The following is a 22491-nucleotide window of genomic DNA, read 5'->3' as shown; positions in this document are numbered from 1 at the left end:
CGAATATTTCTTTTTTTTTTTGATGGCTGGCTGGCTGATTACACAGAGCTGAATGCTGTTCAGCTCAGCAGATGGGTTCTAGCATGTCCAGTAGGAGAGAGGAGAGGGGCACTGGCCATCCCCTCTTGTGCACATACACCTTTGCAGGTGAGGCTGATTGGCCCAGTGCCATGTCCTGTCTCCACCTATTATGGTCTCCGTTGCCATGGCACATGGACAGAAAGGGGTGCAGAGGAAGGGAACATCCTAGTGCTGAGCTGTGCTGCACTGTGCGAGTGCTGTGTGAAATCCTCTAATCCTAATCTTTTTCCAATTAAAAAAGTAACTCTAAATACCTTTCCCTCATTAACCTTGACAATGAAGGGTTACCACATGGTCTGTGTTGTATTCCAAGCCTTTTTGTATGTTGAAAAAAATGGAATGAAATGTACAGTATTTTTAAATACGACAAGTGTATATTTGAGTTTGTCCAATCAACACCGCTGTGCTTGTGGAGTGACTGAGGGCTGATTGGTGTCTGTCCCCTCAGGTCTCCATGACGAACCCTACATCATGTTCTCCACAGAGAAGAAGTCCATGCTGTGCATCAACTGCTTCAGAGACATGCAGGTGTAAGTGCCCACTACATTTGCAACCAGTTCACCATGGTATCAAAGCGAGGAGGGACAGGAAGGCTATCCATCTGCTGTGACAGTCTGTCTTTCTCTCTCTCTGTCTTTATCACTTTCACTTTTCTATCCATTGCTTTCATAGCTTTCTGTATGTCCTCTTTTCCTTGTCATTTATGTACATATGCACACCAAAAAATTCAAAAGCACACAAATACAGTGTATTTATATTAGCAATAGCTTAGAATAGGTTCTATAAAATGTTTGTTCATCCGATTTTGCACTAAACAACATAGCAGTTGTCTTAAATTACACTTATAACGTGGAGCAAATATAACATACCCATATTTGTAAGTCATATTCCTCTCCGGAATGTAATGGCTGTCAGAATGCTTGTGTATTTATATGCTAATGATCTGTATGGCCATAAAAGTGTGATCATGTTTCTCTGTGTGTGTTCCGTAGAGAGAGCCGGACTCACTGCATTGACATTGAGACGGCCTATGCTCAGGGCTGTGAGATACTCGACCAGGCTGTGATGGTGAGCACATTGATTTGATCTCAAATGCTAAGATAGCTCCTTCGTATGATGTGTGAAAGACATGTATTAGTTATTTCGTAAGCCTGTGTCTCTTCTACAGTAACTATGCTATTTCTAATTAAACAGCATGGATTTCCTTTCCTCTCCTCATTCAGAGAGTAAATCCACTACATTATTGAAATCCTACCTGCATGCTTTACCCCACCAGTGAATGGTGTATTTAGCTGAGTCTATTATTTCTGAATGTCTACAACATTAATTTAGAAGAAAGACTGCTTAGCTTGTGTGTTTTTTCCCTCCTAAAGGCAGTGAAGGAACTGCAGACTTCAGCGCGGGAGGCCATCATCCTGCTTAAAGCCATGATTGGGGAGGTGCAAAGCAACGTGGAGGAGGAGGAGAGCGCCATCTGCTGCCTCTTCAAAAGCATGCAAGTGAGTCACCAGCAGGGGTCGCCATGACCCTGTGTGTCTGTGTTGCTAAGAAGACCTGTCAGAAAAACAATCAGTATAATCCAATATTTTAATGCTTGTAACACCTAGACGTTCATATGAGTAGCTTTCATTCCCTCATCTGCATAGGCACAGACACTGGTCTGCAACTTATTATTAACTTGTGCATATGTATTCCTTTGTAACAGTATACCGATGCAGTTCCACAAAAACATTGACCATTTACTTAATTACTTAAGAGAATTATCAGATTTTTTTTTTTTTAATGTATTTGCATTTAAATAAAAATAAGCACTAACACAATTGTTGTGCTACTCAAGGGACCAGTACTGTAGTAAAACACAGGTACTTTCAGCTGACCTGATAATGTCAGTGGCAACAGTAGACATACACTTCCTCTCCTCACAGGAGAAGCTGGCAGAGAGAAAGGAGATCCTCCTGAGGGTTGCCCAAAGGTACACACACACACAAACACACAAACACACACACACACACACACACACACACACACACACACACACACACACACACACGCACACGCACACACGCGCACACACACACATACACACACACACACCACCTTGATTTATATTCCTTAACAGGTACTGTACCTCTCCTTCTCCTTCTCCTTCTCCCTCTGGTGTTTGCGGTAATTAATGACTGTAACACAGCTAGCCCTCTTTCTATTACTGTACAGCCGCCTTGTTGGAGCTCAAAAGAGTCATGACTGTGTGGCCCCCAACTTTCACTGGGAGTCAGAGAGTAGAGTTATGGATTGGGTTGAATGACTCGGACTCACTGTCTTTGGACCTGTGTCTGAAAGGAAAGGTGAAGCGTATTGATTTTGGGGAAAGATATCTTTGTCAAACAATGCACCAAGGCCAAAATATTATCATGTATACATCCACACAGACCAAGACACACACACAAGTGTATGCACACTTACATTGATATGTATTCAGGCGCACACATACATACACACACACACACATACACACACACACACACACACACACACACATGCACACCCACACACACATACGCACACACACACACACACACACACACACACACACACAGACAGGGCTGGACTGGGACAAAAAATCGGCCCGGGCATTTTGAACCAGACCGGCCCACTTAATTCGATAACACACCCTTTGGTCTCTCGAATGTCTACACACCAACCAGGCTTTTAGCTAGCAGGGCGTCTGCCCTATAGTCTACAAAAAAATAAGAAGAAATGGGACGCCCTACTTTTAGGCAGGACGGCCTAAAGACGCCCTATTTTTCTCCCGTTTTACCTGTTAACTTTCGCTGAATGTGATCAAAATTCACCGTTTCAGTCGCTTCAGCGAAGTCTAGAATCATATGCCCTGCCAATTAGAAAATAGCATTGCTGTATTCCCGCTACAACAACGTTACATCATGATTCCAACGAAACATTGATTCATGGGCTCGCAGAAGCTACAGAAGACAGCTGTCTCACCGCACGTCACTGAACCTACTACTTTATGAGTTCAACAAGAGTTTGTGTGTTAAGGTGGTGGTCTTAATTAATCTAAATTCAATACAATACAATATACATCATACACTTTAAAGCTTTGTTCAGAATACGGAGGTTTAAGATCGGTCGATATTTTCCGTCCTTTTTTGGAACCAGAAAATAGCGACTGAAGAACCCCCTGTTCTCGTCTACGAGAGGTACAGACTGTATTTCTCCCTTTCCTAGAAGGGAGTCTATTTCCTCCTGTAGGAAACGCGCTTGATGAGGTGGCACTAACGTTTGTACCACGCCCCTGAACTTCGAGGGGCAAACTGGAGCGTATAACGGGCTATCATAATTCGCTATCTGGACAAATTGGCATATTTTCGGAATACCAGGTTTTGGGAATACTGGGCTTTCGGAACATTGACATGGCACCGCGCACCAATAGGCTAAGGGGCTAGCCCACCACTCAAACACACAACATAGAGTGTAGGCTAACGGCTGGCTGTTTCAGAGTAGAGTAGGCTGAGGGCTAGCAACAGCTACAGACTTGTCTTGTATTTACAATGCAAACGAACTTGGCCATAGAACATAGGTCCTAAGTCAAACATATTTTAGAGACGTTTTAATTCATGATCAGTAAGCTTACCGTAGGTCGTTGTATCGTATCTCCCTGGCTGTCGCCACCAGTATCACTTTCATCCACGGTACCTGATGATGGCCCTGCCATGGCAAACATTTCCGACATTTTGGCACATTTGGCAGTGTAGGCTTGAAAAGCAAGCCTCTTCTTATCTCGCAGTTTCTCCGCACCCTCTTTTCGCTTTCTCTCCATTTTGGACTGGAGGATTCTAACGAAACGTGCGTTTCTGTGCACCGCCCAAGCCAAAGGTAGAAGATGTTTGTTGATATGATTGGACGAGCCCCTTGTCACTAAAGAAGACAGCCAATGGGCCGCAGACTAGCATGCGCTTGTCAAGCATGTCAAGGCCATGGGCCACTCTGAGTTTGTTTCCCGTCCTAATGCATTATGTAGGCAGGTCCCAACCAAAGGGGGTTGGTGTTGGGTCAGCCTAGGGGATGTGATTGGGCCAGCCCAGTGTCAATAGGGCCGCTCATGAACTACTTTCGTGGGCCAGCCGGTCAGACCAGTATAATATGTGAAATTTTTTTTTTTTTTTTTTTTTAATTTAAAAAAATAAATTATAAATTCGGGACTCTCGGCCCATATTGCACCTCGGCCCACCGGGAAAACGCCCGGTATGCCAGATTGCCAGTCCAGCCCTGCACACAGACACACACACACACACACACACAAACAAATACTTAGAAAGAAAGACCGTGTGATACACCAGCAGAGAGAGAGAGAGAAAGAAAGTGAGTGAAAGATAGAGGATAGCGTGCCCAATCAGGAGCAGGACATGGCTATGGCTGTGGCTGTGGCTGGATAGTGATATAGCTGTGCGGCAGATCAGGTTGCCTTTTACAGAGATGGAGTAATGAGATTTCTGTGCCTCTGTCCTCTGTCTCTCGCGGATCACCGCCTGGAAGCCCAATACAGCTTCCTGGAATGGACCAAAAGGCTATTTATGTCTGACTCTATCCTCTCTGTCCCACACCTCTTTCCTTCTCTCTCTCTCTCTCTCTCTCTCTTTCAGTGTGTATGTGTGTGCAAAGACATTTCCGCGTATTCATTCTAATTTGATCTTATGATTCAAACTGAGGAATGCTGTGATCTGAATGTTTAGAAAATGAGGTGTCATATGTCTTCTCTGTGTGTGTGTGTGTGTGTGTGTGTGTGTGTGTGTGTGTGTGTGTGTGTGTATGTACACAAGCACACGCTCATAAGTATTTATGTGTGTTGCACTAGCATAGATTTTTTTTAGGGTTTTTAGTTGCATGTGCTGTAGGTGTCACATGCACAAAGTGCTGCCAGTGTAGAGAAACAAATCAAAAAGACAAATGAACTCAGCACACAGATGGTGAAGAACACCCCAGTCAAACCCCCAACCTCAGGTGCTATCAGAACTGACTCCACATCAGATGGTGAAGAACACCCACAGTCAAACCCCCAACCTCAGGTGCTATCAGAACTGACTCCACATCAGATGGTGAAGAACACCCCAGTCAAACCCCCAACCTCAGGTGCTATCAGAACTGACTCCACATCAGATGGTGAAGAACACCCAGAGTCAAACCCCCAACCTCAGGTGCTATCAGAACTGACTCCACATCAGATGGTGAAGAACACCCACAGTCAAACCCCCAACCTCAGGTGCTATCAGAACTGACTCCACATCAGTTGTAATTGGTGACCCTTGTTAATGTTAGGGCCACAGGACACATTGTTCAAGTTTAAACTCAGTGCCTTCATTAGTGTGTGAGAGTAGCTTGAAAGCACCACACCTCCACAGGCAAGACTGCAGAGGAAATAAATCTGTTCAAATCCAAAATGTGGGTGGTTGTTTGTTTGTTTATCTGAATGGCTCTCCCATAGATCCCATAGCTGTTTTGTGTTCATGTATCATTTATGCAGTACATTCCTTCAGGGACTGAGAGAGAGGGAATAGTAGGCAGAGAGTGTGTGTGTGTGTGTGTGTGTGTGTGTGTGTGTGTGTGTGTGTGTGTGTGTGTGTGTGCGTGCGGGAGTGTGTGTGTGTGTGTGTGTGTGCGCGCTTGTGTGTGTGTGTTCTAACAGTGTGGTCTGTGTTTTGTGTGCAGCCAGCATGAGGAGAAGGAGAGAGCGATGAAGGAACAGCTCTCACACTTGGCTGCTTTCCTCCCTACTCTCCAGGTACAACACACACACACACACACACACACACACTGAGATACCATCATCTCTCTCAGTTTCCTATCTGACCGCCTCCTCTATTCTCTGCTTGTTCAGGTTCACCTGGTCGCATGTTCTGCTTTCCTCAGTTCAGCCAACAAGTTTGAGTTCCTGGAGATGGGCTATGTAAGTGTTGAATTCCTGGATATGGGCTATGTTAGTGTTGAATTCCTGGATATGGGCTATGTAAGTGTTGAATTCCTGGATATGGGCTATGTAAGTGTTGAGATGAACTCCTTTAATTGGTTAATGAATTTAAATAGTTTCACTCAGGTTCAATTTCATTACAAACGGCAGACAGTCAAGTTAAGCGTGTGTAAGCGCTCCAACTCCAACATTGTGAAGAAATATCCACAGATCTACTACTGCTGTGCAACAGTTGATTATAGTTGAACTTTTATGATGTTTTTATCATCTCTACTGATATAATAATCAATTTTATGATGTGACAAGAGCTCATTAGCATGTGACTACCATGAGCATGTGATAAGACATCTACCATCTAAAATGATAATGTAATTAACTGTCATGATTTACTGTCATAATTACTGCAACAGGGAATCTTTTATCCATTACATGTTTGTACAGTGTTAATGCCACCTGTTGAGTTTTTATTTTAAAAAAACTAAATAGTCCACATCTGGACAAACCACAGCTGACAGTTTGCCTCTGGTTTCTGCAGCAGCTGATGGACCGTCTGCAGAAAATAGTGAAGCTGCCCCACAGACTGAGGCCAACTCAGAGCTGTAAGGTGAGGCAGGGAGCTCCTCTCCTTCAGCTGGAGAGAAGAGACCTTCACTCAGAATGAGACCAGATTTCTCTCTCTCTCTCTCTCTCTCTCTCTCTCTCTCTGTCTCTGTTACTCTCTGTATTGCAATGTTGATGGAAGGGTTTTTAAAAGGCAAAAGGTCTCCCTGTCCTCGCTCTCTCTCTCTCTCTCTATATATATACAGCCGCGGAAAAAATTAAGAGACCACTTCAAAATTATCAGTTTCTCTGGTTTTACTATTTATTGGTATGTGTTAAAGTAAAATGTACATTTTTGTTTTATTCTATAACCTACTGGCAACATTCCTACCAAATTTCAAATAAAAATATTGTCATTTAGATCATTTATTTGCAGAAAAATGACAATTGGTCAAAATAGCAAAAATGATGCAGTGTCTTCAGATCTCGAATAATGCAAAGAAAACAAGCTCATATTCATTTTTAAACTACACAATACTAATGCTTACACTTAGGAAGAGTTCAGAAATCAATATTTGGTGGAATAACCTTGATTTAAAATCACAACTTTCATGTGTCTTGGCATGCTCTCCACCAGTCTTTCACATTGCCGTTGGGTGACTTTATGCTACTCCTGGCGCAAGAATTCAAGCAGCTCGGCTTCTTTTCATGGCTTGTGACCATCCATCTTCCTCTTGATCACATTTCAGAGGTTTTTTATGGGATTCAGGTCTCGAAATTGGGCTGGCCATGACAGGGTCCTGATCTGGTGGTACTCCATCCACACCTTTACTGGCCTGGCTGTGTGGCATGGAGCATTGCCCTGCTGGAAAAAACATTTCTCAGAGTTGGGGAACATTGTCAGAGCTAAAGGAAGCAAGTTTTTCTTCCGGGACAACGTTGTACTTTGCCTGGCTGAGGTTTGTAAAAGACCATAAGGAATGAAAAAAGCGGACTGGAGAGTCTTCTAGTTCATCTTCTCTGATGAGTCCAATTTTCAGCTTTGCCCAACACATGGTCGTCTGATGGTTAGACGGAGACCTGGAGAGGCCTACAAGCCAGAGAGTCTTCCACCTACTGTGAAATCAGACTCATCAGAGAAGACGAACTTAGAAGAACCTCCAGTCCGCTTTTTCAATCCTTATGGTCTTTTACAAACCTCAGCCAGGCAAAGTAAAGCAAAGTAAGAAAAATGACAATTGGTCAAAATAGCAAAATAAATGAAATGTTTTCAGATCTCGAATAATGCAAAGAAAACAAGTTCATATAGATTCTTAAACTACACAATACTAATGCTTTAACTTTGGAAGAGATCAGAAATCAATATCTGGAAAAACCGCATCTTTTTTGTTATTTTGACCAATTGTCATTTTTCTGCAAAAAATGCTCTAAATGACTAGCCTGGATACCAGCCCAAACCCCGCCCACAAAAATTTTTGTCAGGGAGATTTGGTCTGGCTCTGGGTTAATTGGGAGAGAGTTTCATCGGTAGGATCAAACCGGACCAATCAAATTGGCAGGGCGGGCTTTATACGTTGATGGACAGATACCAACGCTTGAGTTGAATTAACCGGTAGATTCGAACTCCGACCAAGATGGCCGCGTCTCGGGTGCTTAGTGGGGAATATTTTATGTGAATTAAGCTATCTACACGACTTTTTAATGTCTACATTGACTCGGTTAGTTGTGCATGTGCAACACGAATGTTACAGAGTATTGTTTGTCTTAACTAAAGTTCTCTAGACCATTATTGTTATATCATTGCTAACGTGTACACAAAAAACCCATCGAAATAAACTGTAGCTTGTAGCCTTAATGCTAATTAATTAACGTGAGCAGGCATATCTCAACAGACATTGACAGCGCATTCATTTTGAAAGAGGAACAGAGAAACGCGATTAAGGCATTTGTCATTGAAAAAATGTTTTTGCCGTCCTTCCTAGGGATCAGGTAAAAGTTTAATCTATCAGATGGTAATAGGCTACTACGTTGCTCTGATTGGTTCTAGGTATCCAATTCAGCGAATTGGCATTTTCTTTCCTGGTTCGTTGAAACACGCCCCATAATCACAGCCCAAAGGTCCGGTATCAGACTCATATTCTGACTAGAATCATGAGTATGACATCGTCAGGCTACTAAATGACAGTATTTTTATTTGAAATTCAGTAGAAATGTTGTCAGTAGTTTATAGAATGAAACAAAAGTGTTAATTTTACTCAAACACATACCAATAAATAGTAAAAAAAGAAAAACTGATATTTTTTTCAAAGTGGTCTCTTAATTTTTTCCGCGGCTGTATATATTTATATATATATATATATCCTTCCCTGTGTCCTCCAGATTAACACAGACTACCATGCAGAGTTTGCCCGCTCCCTGGAGCCCCTGCTGCCACTGGGTCATAGACGACCACCATCCATCACTGGAGGCTCCAGCATCTGCGGCTGGTGAGTCCTCACTCTCCTCTTTGTCTTTCTTTCCCTAGCTGTATGTCTGTCTGTCTGTCTGTCTGTGTGTCTGTGTGTCTGCTTGTCTGTCTGTCTGTCTGTCTGTCTGCTTGTCCGCCTGTCTGTCTGTCTGTCTGTCTGTCTCTCTTTATTCCCACCAATCGGAATCAATTTTCCAGGAGGTTTTGAGTGGCGGAAATCCCGAAAATGCTTACGTGCACAGCTAGCAGGTGCTGACCAACGCAGACATGAGGGAAACTCTCATCTATCCCGCTGGTGCGGCCCGTGGAGGGGGCCCGGTGTTTTATATAACATGGCAGACCAGGTGGCAACATTCTGCATTAGTGCTGCCTGCAGGGCGCCAGAGACAGAGGCGTTAACCACGGGCTAGCCAGACGCATGCTTAGCGCCAGTTCTCGGAAGGTTCCGGATACAGGAGACTCAATGTTACATTTAGATTTACACATCTGAACTTTTATAATTGGGGTCTAGGATGTGCTCTTAAAGGACACATTGATTTGGGGCGTTCACACTGAGTTGCTTTGAGTATGAGAATTTACTGTAGTAAGCTTCAAAACTGTATTTCATTGAATGGACTCCAAATCATCACTGATGTCCTCAAAGGGTAGTCAGTAGCCCCTTATACATGTGTCAATGTGATCCGATCACATCGCGTCTGTTCCGATAGAAACTCGCGATACGGTTACAATTGCCTCATGTAGCACTGGCCTAGATGTGATCTGATCGTTTTTCCGCCGATGTCTGAGCCTTTCGAGAGTTCAGCTCAGAAAAGTTCAGCTCAGAAAAGGGCGTGTCAAATCAGGCCGATGTGCCATGGGGGAGGCGGTGACAGGAGGCTAGAAAGTTAGAGGCTAGAAAGTTCTTGCCTGTTCTTGAAAGGAGACTGATCCAATAGGCTAGTAGGCCTACAATTTTTTTATCATTGTAATAAAACGCAATTTGGTACACCATTTTAATATGGAAATATAGCCTACTGTTTTTTGCAAAATGAAAGAAAGCATATTAAGGAAACGCCAACTCGAGCCTATTATATCCGAAATTTCACCACATTGTAGGCTATATACTGTAACAACCCCAACACTTGCCTGCTTCCCTTGCAAATCAAAGTTTTCCGACTTACCTTCTTTCTTAACTGTTGATGTTACTGAGCTAGAAGTTTAACTTGTTCTGAACATCTGGCGCTGCCAATGCCCAATGTCACTTCTGAGTCAAATCACTCCATCATCTCTTTGAAATTCCTTATTCCACGAGTGGTAGGCTACAATGACTGGCTGTTTTAAAATATAACTAATAGCCTAGCGAAACAAAATAACCCAGGCAGTTTCATCTACGAGATGTTAAGGCTTCTTCCAATACTGACAGCTGACTCATAGCTTGCAGGTTTGCGGCGCTGCAAGGAGACGCGACCTTTGAGGGATCGTCACTTAATTTAATTGTGTGTGTGTGTGTGTGTGTGTGTGTGTGTGTGTGTGTGTGTGTGTGAGATAGAGACAGAGAGGACTCAGTGAAACATCGAAAAACACCGTGTCTCGTAAGCCCTAAGCTATCAATCACCCCCACAATGAAATATGCTATTACAGTTGCGACAAACTTCTTGGCATTGTGGTGCCCAAAACGCAAGCTATAAACGTAGCCATCCTAATGTAACCAAAATATACCTCTGCTGATATGCCTAACCTTCGTTCTATTTAGAATTTGTCTTAGCACTATGCAGGAATAAAATAGCATCTACAGTGTCAGGATTCAGGCGAGAGCGCCTGGCTTCTATAACGCGCCCTGCTGCACTGAAGGAGTGCTCACTCGCAGCACTTGTTGCTGGAACGCATAGAATTCGTTTTGCAAGGTGCTGTAGTCATGGGAACGACTGGCCTTGTTTCTCCCAAAAGGAAAGTAGATTTTCCTCTGCTGATCCTGCGTCTATATGGAAGTTTGTAGAGAGATTGCGGTGGAGTAAAATGCTCCGCTGCCGAAGTAGATTACATGTTTTTAACTTCGGGGTTAATTCCCTTTCCTTTACGTCTGCTGCTGGCTAGTAAATAGTACAGACAGCCTGAAAGGTTAACAAACGGAATGAAATAGCTACACATTACACACGCTATGTTTTAATAAAACCCACGTTACTCACATACTGGTTAACACTGTTTGTTACAGCACATAAATGTTTGTCGCTCCAAACTATGCGTCACCATTGTCCCTCCCTGTATGTGCTCCAGCCGCACCATTTTACTTGCAATGTGAATCATTTAATTTAAATATGCTTATTGGCATTTGTTGCACCTTAATCATTTTCTACAAACATGATATGCTATGTATGGTGTAGTAGACTGAGACTCTATTCACTACTGCACAAAAACTAGACACGTTTGCAAAACTAGACGTTTGCAATGAAGTAGGTAAAACAACTTTCGCCAATATCTCCGTAAGGGATTAGGGTTATGTTCTCAAATTTCCTGGGATCAAAGAAGACGTATTCCGGGTGTATCAACTGTACCCATGTCTCAACTGTACTAATACCACTGTCATATAATTATGAGTTCAGTAAAAGACGGAGCAAACACAGTTTTCTACCGTTGTTGAAACACATCCACGCGTAGACTCGTTTTCTTTCCGTCTGAGAGTAGGGATGGGTATCGTTTGGGTTTTTTCCGATACCGGTACATAACCGATACTTTTAAAACGATACCGGTGCCTAAACGGTGCCAGAACCGATACTTTTTTTTTTTTTTTAATTAAAGACATTAGGCTTATTTATTGCCAAGGCAAATAGTTTTCTTTAAATTTAACAATATATTAACTGTTTGAGGTATACTATAAATAAAAATAAATACAAAACACTTGGCTTCAAACCTTTTAACTTCAAACTATGAACAATATATTAACTTATAACAACTGTTTACAGTATACTTAAATAAATATAAATAAATACATAACAAATGTGTGTACAGATCTGTACACACACTTCACACTTCAGTAATACTTTTGCAGAAATATGAGCATGTTTGCTTCAGAGTAAAACAAATATTAATTAGTTTGCATTTATTTAAACCCACTGGTTTCGTGAATGTGTACTGCCCCTTTAAAAGTTTACACGCAATTTTGTTGTTGCATATGCTGCACGTCGCGTTGTTTGAATCTTTTTGTGCGAAATACAGCCACACTTTTGATCGTTTACCTTTCGACATTTTCTCCGTTATATTGATGGCTAGCTCTGTTTGTGCTTGCTCTGTGCAAGGCTGCCTGCTCTTCGCTGTCAGACTGTTGCAATGTTATTGTAGCGTCCAAGTTAGTGCTCTCTTAAGAACTCACATTGAGAAGGAATATCTTTGGATGAGACGGTAGCTCTCCGTTTAATAAAGCGTTTCCAACTTCTGCTTAGAACAACCACACTTATCTTGAAACCGAAACCACACGCAAGTCAACCCATTACCATGGCAACTCCTCAACACAAATCCCGTTTCCACTAGTCCCATACGGAATGCAGCGTGAGCGACACAGGCCAGAGTCTATATTGGGAGATGGAGCAGTTTTATATGTGCCCCACGAAATCTGTTATCAACACAAAAAAGTATACAGATCGTACTCAGAAAGATCTACGCCACTAACGTTACTTCTCGTTAGCTATCGCTAGTTTTGTTAAATTATAAAAATTTTAATAAAAAAAAAAAAAAAAAAAAAAAAATTATCTGCTCAGGCACCGAAAGGAAGCACCGAAATCTGCGTTGCATTTCGGTCCGGGTAGGTATCGGTTGTATGGAACCGGTGCCGTATTGGTACCGGTTCTCGGTACCCAACCCTATCTGAGAGTGGTTATTCAAAGAAAATATTAAGAACTATATGCTGATAGAAAGAAGGGAACTTTAAGCCACTACACTGCCTGTGCACGATGCGGATCCACGTTGATGTTGTTAGTAAACAAACCATCTCCGTCGTCTTTGCGCATGCCCGAGGCAAGGTAACCGGATCACATTTTGCACATGTAGACACGTAACGACAAGAGCCGATTCCCTTAAAAATGTTCACACCTACACGCGAATACGATACGATAAACTGATCTGATCACATTGACACATGTATATGGGCCTAGTGTTTCACCATGTAAACCAGAGCTCTCATCTCCTGATCAATAACAGCACTAATAACTGTGTGTGTGCGTGTATGTGTGTGCGTGTGTGTGTATGTGTGTGTGTGTGTGTTTGTGAGAGAGTGTGTGTGTGTGTCTGTCTGTTTGTGTAGGTGTATGTGTGCACATTCTGATGTGTATGTGTGTTTTGTGTATGTATTTCTGTGTGAATTCAATCTGTTGTCTTTGTGTGCGTATGTGCATACGTGTCAAACATTGCAGCCTTGATCTGTTACGCAGCTATCTCCTGTGACCTGGGTCTACCAGCCACACAGGCACACAGGCATTCTTCACAGCTCCACCGTAAGCCCCAGTCTTCTGTTAGCAATGCTGTAGACTGTCACTGCACTGGAATCTTGCACCAGGTTAGTTTGGACAAGGGCTTTTATAAAGAGCTGTAGCAAGGGGTCAGAGTTGATCAGGCTGGACGCACACACCGAATGGATGGGCTTCCTATCTGTGTGTGTGTGTGTGTGTGTGTGTGTGTGTCTCTGTGTGTGAGTGTGTGTGTGAGGATGACAGGGACACAGATCCGCCCGCCAACTTTCCACATAAATCACAGGCCTTGTTCTCGGGTTAGCCCACCTGACACACCGGTACACACACACACAAACACAAACACACACACACACACACACACTAATACACTTTCCCTCTGAGACTTACTTACACCTTACACACAAACATCTGCAAACTCCAATGCACATGTTCCCCTTTCACTTAAACTTCAAACAGTGAGCAGTTCCCTCATCCTAATCCTCATTCCTCTTTTCATTCTAACAGACAAGGCCACCTCTCCTCCTGCTCTCTGTCTCTCTCTCTCTCTCTTTCTCTCTCTCTCTCTCTCTCCTGCTCTCCTGCTCCCCCCCCCCCCTCCATTTCTCATTCACTTTGGCAGCTCGACACTATTTTTATCAGAATTTCATGGAACTCTCTAGGATTCATGTTGTAGTCATGCAGCCAAGTGTTTGAGAAGGACGACAGGGGCTGGGTTGGGGGGATTGGGGGCCAGGGGTGGGGTGGTGTGGTGTGGGGTGGGTATGAGGTGGGAGTCGCGGTACAGAGTTGCGGCACAAGTACTGGGGGTGGGTACGGGTGGCGGGGGCACTCTGTTCCATGCCGCTGATGTCACAAGCCCTGCCAATACCCTAATGCTGCTGGTCTGCAGAGACGGCCTGTGGACAGAGAACACAGAGTTACGGGAGGGTCACTTCAGGGATCTCATTCAGCGGCAGTGCAAGTTATTTTACAAAGTCTCACTGCTCAAGGTAAAGTTGCTTCTCTTACCCCGTACAGATGTGTCCCTGGGACTGGTTCTCTAATGGATTGGCAAGGACAGTACATTGGCTATTTGTCTGGTGCTTATTGAACCTGCTTGTGTGACTGGGGGGTACTGTGTAATATATAATGCATTTCAGTAGTATTTGTTTGGTTCAGTTCCTTAGTGCATTTGTAAAACATGAAACGGAAATAGTGACTATAAGGTTAAAGTTTAAAGGTGTTTGTTTACTTTGGTGTTGTAATTTAGTCTCTTTTAAGACCTATACGATACATATTATTGTCTGAATATTTTAAATAAGTGTAATTGTAGGTTTTATGAATGGGATGGTTTCTTGCTTCAGTAGCAAATAGCAGTTTCAAGGCACTTTGACAATCATGTTCATTCTTTCAACATTCTTAAGTTACATTCTGGTTTGCTTGGAGGAACAAAGAAAAAATATAATTCACTTGCATTACAGTATTAATAAAAATGAAACTCCCTGAGCTGAAAATTATCAGTTTACCTCACAACCTCCTTTTACAAAAACTCTACCACACCTGACCTTTTTTTCTTTAGGTGCATATAAGGCACATTCACATTAACAAACTATCTATTTGATTGAATTTTCCAATACTTCACAACTCTACAACACATTTGATTTAAAAAAAGTTAAAAGGAGCATTGAACACTGCACCTACTTTGCATGCAACAGAATGTAATTAACACGGCTATGTTGACGCTAACTGCATTTGCTGAATGTGACTTTCACATTTCCAAATCAGATGGGACTCAGTAGACCATTAATTGCTCGATAAAGTGATTCCTCTTGTTAAGGCACAAGTTATTTTCCGTTATGAATTCCTAGACAGCTGCCTGGCATTGCTGGTTGTAAACATGGCCATCGGAACGCCAGTTCCACGAATACTCAGCAGTGATTGATGAAGTGCTGCCATGACGAGGCCTGTTGTGTGCTCTTTATCAGCAGTAAAAGACTGACAGGAAAGAGACGTGAACAGGGGTGTGTATTAAGATTCACATCATGGGTTGGCCTCAGTAGATAAGAGAGTAGAGTATGGTTTAAACAGAGCTGCAGTTTTCCTTGGGTCATGACCCGTATTCATTGTGATGGGTGTGAATTAGCTTGGGTCATGCCACTTATTCGTTATGATGGGTATGAATTAGCAACATCTAAAAACATGTATACAGTATTTATGGATAATAATGAATAATTGTCATAATGTCATTATGTAGTGTGTCTATAATCTGGTCTAAATCGATGCATCTGATAAAGGCTATCCACTTCCTTTGTTTCACAAAGCTTTTTAAATGATAAGGTAGTACAATATAAATAAAGAAACGTTGTAATCATCCCATTAAACCAGCTAGTGGGTAGAGACACAAGCACCACACTCTTTATTCTCCAGTGGTGGTGTTCTCATGTGTTTGTTGTTGTTCCTTAGTGGGTAGAGACACAACAGCCACACTCTTTATTCTCCAGTGGTGGTGTTCTCATGTGTTTGTTGTTGTTCCTTAGTGGGTAGAGACACAACAGCCACACTCTTTATTCTCCAGTGCTGGTGTTCTCATGTGTTTGTTGTTGTTCCTTAGTGGGTAGAGACACAACAGCCACACTCTTTATTCTCCAGTGCTGGTGTTCTCATGTGTTTGTTGTTGTTCCCTCAGGCTCCAGTCCCCCATGTCCATGCCATGCGGCTCCCCGTCCCTCAGTGACATGCCTCTGGGATCCTCTGGGGGGCGCCGGCCCGCCTCTCACCGCTACATCAGCACCAAGGTCCTTCTGGCCGAGGGGGGAGACACACCCTTCGCAGAGCACTGCCGCAACTATGAGAGCTGCTACAAGTTAAGGGCCAAAGTAGCTAGTCAGTTCACTGTTGTTGTTGCTGCTGCTGTTCTGGGCGTGCCCGCTAAGAAACCTGTTCATTGGAATGGCTAGTGTTCCCTCTCTACAGAGCAGTTGACACTAAGTTGTGATTTGAACCGTGTGTACGGGTCCAATTTAGAGACTTAATTGTGTTGTTATGGTTGTACGTATTTTGCACATGGTGTGAATCTGTGTCCCGATAATGCACTACTAAAGACCACTAAAGTAAACTGTGTGCGCGTGTGTCTGTGTGTGTGTGTGTGTGTGTGTGTGTGTGTGTGTGTCTGTGTGTGTGTGTGTGTTTGTGTGTGAGAGTGTGTGTGTGTGTGTGTGTGTGTCTATGTGTGTGTGTGGGCATATCTATGCATGCGCTGTGTGTGTGCAGACCCTCCAGACAGAGATGCAGAGGCTGAAGGATCAGGTCCAGGCCATGCACAGGGACTTGACCAAGCACCACTCCCTCATCAACACCGACAGCATTGAGGAGGTCCTGGAGAAGTCTCTGCACGTACACAGCCAGATCACCTCCCAGTATTCGTCCGTGCAGACTATGAGAGCCCTGTTTGAAGAGGTACAGTCATGATGATCATCACAAATACTATCATAGAGAACTGATTTGATGTATGCATGGCACCTGTTAAAATTGTAAATAAAAAGGCTTTGGGGGGGCACTGTGGCGCAAGCAGTAGCCCTGACCATATACAGGCTTGAACGCCCATGGGGACACGGGTTTGAATCCGACACGGAATGGGCAAAAATACATCAAAATGTATTTTGATACAAAATACAAAATACCCTTCAAATAAATGAATCAAAATAAAATACAAAATACTGTTGCCAGAAAATGTAACAAAATACAATACATGTATTTTGTATTCCTAAAATACAGGAAATACTTTTTCTGAATTTTCAGTTTTCTTTCAATTTGGTAAAGCACAACATTCAGGTTTGGGCTATTCAGTGGCGTAACGTAGTTATCACTGGCCCAGGTGCACGCTATTATGACGGGCCCTTGTCAGTGTTGCAAGGCAGTGGTTCCCAAACATTTGAGTCCCGTATCCTTTTTTTCATGTATGTAACCGCTGCCACCACGCCCCTGCACCGCACACATATTACGCCTATTACACCTGTCAGTGTAATTTTTTCGCTGAATATAGGTATACATCAGTATTTTTGGCAATGTGACTTCAAACTATTTAGATTGACATAAATATGTCTATGGGCCCTGGCTACGGGGCTATATAATGTACACAAAGCTCTGGTGAACCCAGTAAAAAAGGAAGAACAGTCACAGAATGTCAGTGTAACTAAGCAAAGCTATTAAAAGACAACAACTTGATTGATTTTGTATATAGGGTATATATTTTTGCAGGCAGCAGCTGTGTGACTTTCATGTTTTCACAAAACAGGGCTCACATTGCAATCTCTATGGCTTCTGGAAGGGCTATCTCCACCATGCTTTCGTCATACGTAATTGCGTATAAGGACATCATACGGCTTTGATCAAGTCACATTCTGTCAAGATGGCTAACGTTCAGTGCAACAACTCGATTCGCTCTTTGAAAGAACCTCCTTTTAGTCGGTGTACTAATGAAGATAAATTGAAAAGGATCAAGACAGCTATCTAAGTTTTCGACCTGAGCCCTGTTTTGTAAAAAAAAATGGATTTAACATGAGAGTGAGAGAGATCTGGGGTGATTTCCTTTTCGCCCCAAAAAGGGGAGGGCCATAAGAAGCACCACTTTTGGCAAATTGACTGATGCCTGATTCGACAATGACATTCAGAGGCATATCAGATGGTAGTGGTAGAATCCGACAGAAAAAAATCTCCTTCTGCCTAAACACTGGAGAAAGTATTTTGAGTATTTTAAATACAAAATTACTCCACTCTAAAGTATTTTGTTACAAATTACATTGGATTTTTTATCGGTCCTATGAAATACAAATTACAAAATACTCAAAAGTAAATTAACTAGTATTTCAAATACAAGTAATTGAAATACTACCCATCTCTGGACACGCTGTCATTTTCCAAACCCACTCCCCATCTCTTCTCTCCATCTAATTTCCTGTCCAAACCTTCACTGATTAAAGGCAAAAAATTACTTAAACCGTGGGACAACCAAACCAAAGCATTACACGATAAAAAATGTTTCCTCCTCCCACAGACAGAAGAAAGTATGTTCAAGGGAAAGGTTGGATGATTGACAGCCCTAATGGTGTTTTAAACCAGTGCCTGCAATCCTGAGTCTTAAGTCGGTCTGAAGTACTTTCGAATTCTATAGTGAACATTGCCGAAGCCCTGGCATTTTCTCTTACAACAGCACCCAATTACTTTAAAGTGTAGATAAAGGACATTTCAAATGAGGAAATGTCAACATGTTATGAGGACTCAAAAAGGACTAGAGTGACATGAATGAATGAATGATGGGTACGCTTTCTCTTGTGTAGATATGGGAAGAGACCTTTCAGCGAGTCACGAACGAACAGGAGATTTATGAAGGTATAAGACACCTTGAGCCGTGATAACATCTCCAAAAGGTGACTGCTGACAGCAGTCACACTTCCACACGTGTACATGCTGTTGTTCCAGTGTTGGTATGTATTGTGGGCCTGCACCCAGGGGGTGATTGTGTGTATTTGTATCCAAGCCCAGCTCCACGACCTTCTGCAGCTGAAACAGGAGAACTGCTATCTGACGACCATTGCCCGCCAGATCGGGCCATACATTTTGTCCATAGCGAAAGTGAAGGAACGACTGGAGCCGAGGTACATAATGACTACAGATCCCAACATTTCACAGGATGGGGTTGTGTTACATGACCAATAGCAGCAAGTAGGATAAGCACAGACTGATTTAACTGAGCCCCTCAACCCTGATATTGCCTGTTGCATTTGCTTCATAGGCACCAGGAACCTAAACATCTTGAAGATGATCGAACAGAGACAATGCTGAAGATATACGAGGACAGCCCCACAAGCCCTGAGTCAAAACCACACAGGTGTGTGTTTATTTTCCCATCATGCAAGTTTGCTTCATGCTTGTGCATACTGACAGTGCTTATCAGAATCTGAGACACAAATTGAGGCTTCATGTCCTGTTTCTCTGTGTGATTATCAGTAAAGTGACCCAGCCTCAAAAACACAAAAAAAGGAATAGAGTTACACCAACATCATTTGGCAGATGTGGAACAGTCATAATGTGGACATTTACCCAGTTTCCGAGGAAGCATGTATTTCTTGGTAAGGGGCTGATAGACTTTGCTAGACACTGTTTGACCGTAGCTTTGGTATTGCGCTTCAGGGTAGGATAAGCACAGACTGAAATAACTGAGCCCCTCAGCACTGATATTGCCTGTTGCATTCTGCTTCATAGGTACCAGGAACCTAAACACCTTGAAGATGATCGAACAGAGACAATGCTGAAGATATACGAGGACAGCCCCACAAGCCCCGAGTCAAAACCACACAGGTGTGTTTTTTTTCCCCATCATGCAAGTTTGCTTCATGCTTGTGCCTTACTGATAGTGCTTATCAGAATCTGAGACACAAATTGAGGCTTCATGCCAAATTACAACAGGTTCAGTGACTTGTACCTCTACGTTTTTCATTTCAACAGTGAACCTGAAATCCAGTTGAGTGACTACAAATGGGACCCAAATACAGACAATCACACCCTAATACTGCCACCCGAGAAGCTTAACACCAGCGACTACAACTGGCCAGGCAAGCAGACTAGCCAGGAGACAACCGATCACAAGGAGATACAACTTTAGAGCCAACAAGGAGGGACCCAGAGACACCCCCTATTTGTACCATCTCCCCCTCCTGCGTTTAGTGGGCCAGCATCTCCATATCCATGGTCTGTTAGCTTAACATCCAGGCAACACGCCTCTGTAGTCTTTACTGGTTCTCTCATCCTCAGGCCATGGGTCGCCATATTGGAGACTGATCTGTGGTGCCCCACTGAAACAGCAAGAGTCAATAAATGGAGAGAAAAAAATTGTCATTCATCGATGTTGTAAAAAACGATCAGCATTGATTGTGATCTACTTCATGAATAAGTTATGTATGGTTATGATGAAGCGGTTGCTGAGAACATTGAGCAGAGACTTTACCGTGCTTGTCTGGCTCTAACTCACTCTTAAAAAGGCTGTGTGACTGTGTTTGGTGTTACGAAAACATTGTAAATCATCTGAAAAAAATGTAAGAAGTATTTTTGCATTTTCCCTAATATTTACACTGTTGAATAAGATTGTAGTGAAATAACTGAAATACACTTTCAACTTCAATCTTGAATGTTTTCATATCATTCAATTTTCTTTTATGCATATTTTTGAGCGATATATAATAAAAATGAAATACATTACATACTTACCCGTAAAGGGTTATAGATCCCACAGCAGTGAACAGCAGTAATTCAGCAAGGTATTAAAGCAACCCATGTTACTGCAGAAGAGATTATTAGGATTGAATTGATCCCTGGGACCTGAAATGTGTCAGAATCTATAAGAACATCTGACAGTGTGAGCTGATTTACATATCTACACTTAATGACCTGCTGCGTTCAAATCTATTCTGCATTGTCTATGATGACTGTGTGAAATCATTGCCTGCTGAAACAGCAGAGTATATCAGAAGGTTATATACATAAAACACCATTGGGGGAGGTAGACAAATCCTTGTGCAAATAATTGCCATTTTTAAATGGACTCACAAAGTGAGGCAGTTTATTTTACCAATAGAGGTTTATGGTCTCTGGAAAGAGTAATTCCAAATCATAAGAATCAGCCCGAAAGGCCTTCAAAGTGAATGTACTAGAGACACTCATTATTTATGTTTTGATAAGGCTCATGAAATCATGAAATATTAGTGTGTTTGGTACAGTCACATAAAAAGCAATTAATATTCCTTTTCTACTGGTGGTGAAGGGAAAATAACTTTCATATTGTAAGCTATTTTCTGGTTTCTAGTCAACATCATTGACAACTGTTAAATAGCCATTTGAATCATGAATGACCTCAAAGGCAACGGCATAAGTCACCACTAATGAGCACAGGACTTGATGGTCTGCCAATGAGCTTGCCTTACACTGCCACTGGGTCAATAACTGATCAGCTCATAAATCATACATGTATGGAGAGCTTATATATATATATATATACGTATACATATATTTATTTATATATATATATACACAGTCATGGACAAAAATGTTGGCACCCCTGCACTTCTGTCAGATAATGCACCACTAATCCCAGAAAAGTGTTGCAATTACAAATGCTTTTGTATTCATATGTTTATTTACTTAGTCTGCATTGGAAAAACACAAAAAATCTGAGAAATAATGCCAAATCTGACTTTATTCCTCATAAAACTAAAAAAAGGGCCGGACAAAATTATTGGCACCCTTTCAAAATTATAAGAAAAATTGTATTTGAAGCATGGAATGCTCCTTTAATCTTTATTTAAACTCACCTGTGGCAAGCCACAGATGCTGGTAATATATAAATCACATTTGCAACCAGTTAAAATGGAGCAAAGTTGACTCAACCTTTGTGTTGTGTGTCTGTGTATACCGCACTGAGCATGGGGAAAAGAAAGAAGAGCAAAGAATTGTCTGAGGATTTGAGAACCAAAATTGTAGACAAGCATGGACAATCTCAAGGCTATAAGTCCATCTCCAGAGATCTTAATGTTCCTGTGTCCACTGTGCGCAGTGTCATCAAGAAGTTTACAGCCCATGGCATTGTCACTAACCTCCCTGGATTCTTGGAAGGAAGAGAAAAATTGATGACAGAATGCAACAAAAGATTGTTTGAATGGTGGATAAATAACCTAGAACAACTTCCAAATAAATTCAAGACCAAGGGTACAACGGTGTCAGCTCGCACTATCCGTCGCCTTTTGAATGAAATGGAATGCTATGGTAGGAGACCCAGAGGACCCCACTGCTAACACAGAGACATAAAAAAGCCAGAATGGAGTTTGACAAAACTTTCTTTGGGAAGCCAAAATCATTCTGGGAGAACGTCCTGTGGATAGATGAGACCAAAGTAGAGCTTTTTGGTAAAGCAGTTTACAGGCAACGAAATGAGGCCTTAAAAAAAAGAACAC

The 22491-nt window shown here is 42.3% G+C and overlaps 1 protein-coding gene across 1 annotated transcript in view; it reads left to right on the top strand.

Annotated features, from left to right (window-relative positions):
* rnf207a (ring finger protein 207a) overlaps window positions 1-20311 on the top strand; it is a gene marked incomplete at its 5' end in the record, with an annotated part of 46047 nt that extends 25736 nt beyond the window's left edge. Inside the window, 15 exon segments of the mRNA XM_080845996.1 lie at window positions 530-611; window positions 1074-1149; window positions 1455-1580; window positions 2007-2053; window positions 5806-5878; window positions 5975-6043; window positions 6600-6668; window positions 8984-9090; window positions 16176-16365; window positions 16760-16945; window positions 18826-18877; window positions 19026-19143; window positions 19281-19376; window positions 19751-19846; window positions 19994-20311. Coding sequence (XP_080702122.1) covers window positions 530-611; window positions 1074-1149; window positions 1455-1580; window positions 2007-2053; window positions 5806-5878; window positions 5975-6043; window positions 6600-6668; window positions 8984-9090; window positions 16176-16365; window positions 16760-16945; window positions 18826-18877; window positions 19026-19143; window positions 19281-19376; window positions 19751-19846; window positions 19994-20150 — 1544 coding nt within the window. The 3' untranslated portion in view covers window positions 20151-20311.
* Between the last annotated feature and the right edge of the window lie 2180 nt (window positions 20312-22491).

Source organism: Sprattus sprattus (assembly GCF_963457725.1).
Source record: "Sprattus sprattus genome assembly, chromosome: 10".
NCBI classification, from domain to species: domain Eukaryota; kingdom Metazoa; phylum Chordata; class Actinopteri; order Clupeiformes; family Clupeidae; genus Sprattus; species Sprattus sprattus.
The sequence above is the reverse complement of the archived record's forward strand: the minus strand, read 5'-3'. Positions and strand labels throughout refer to the sequence as shown.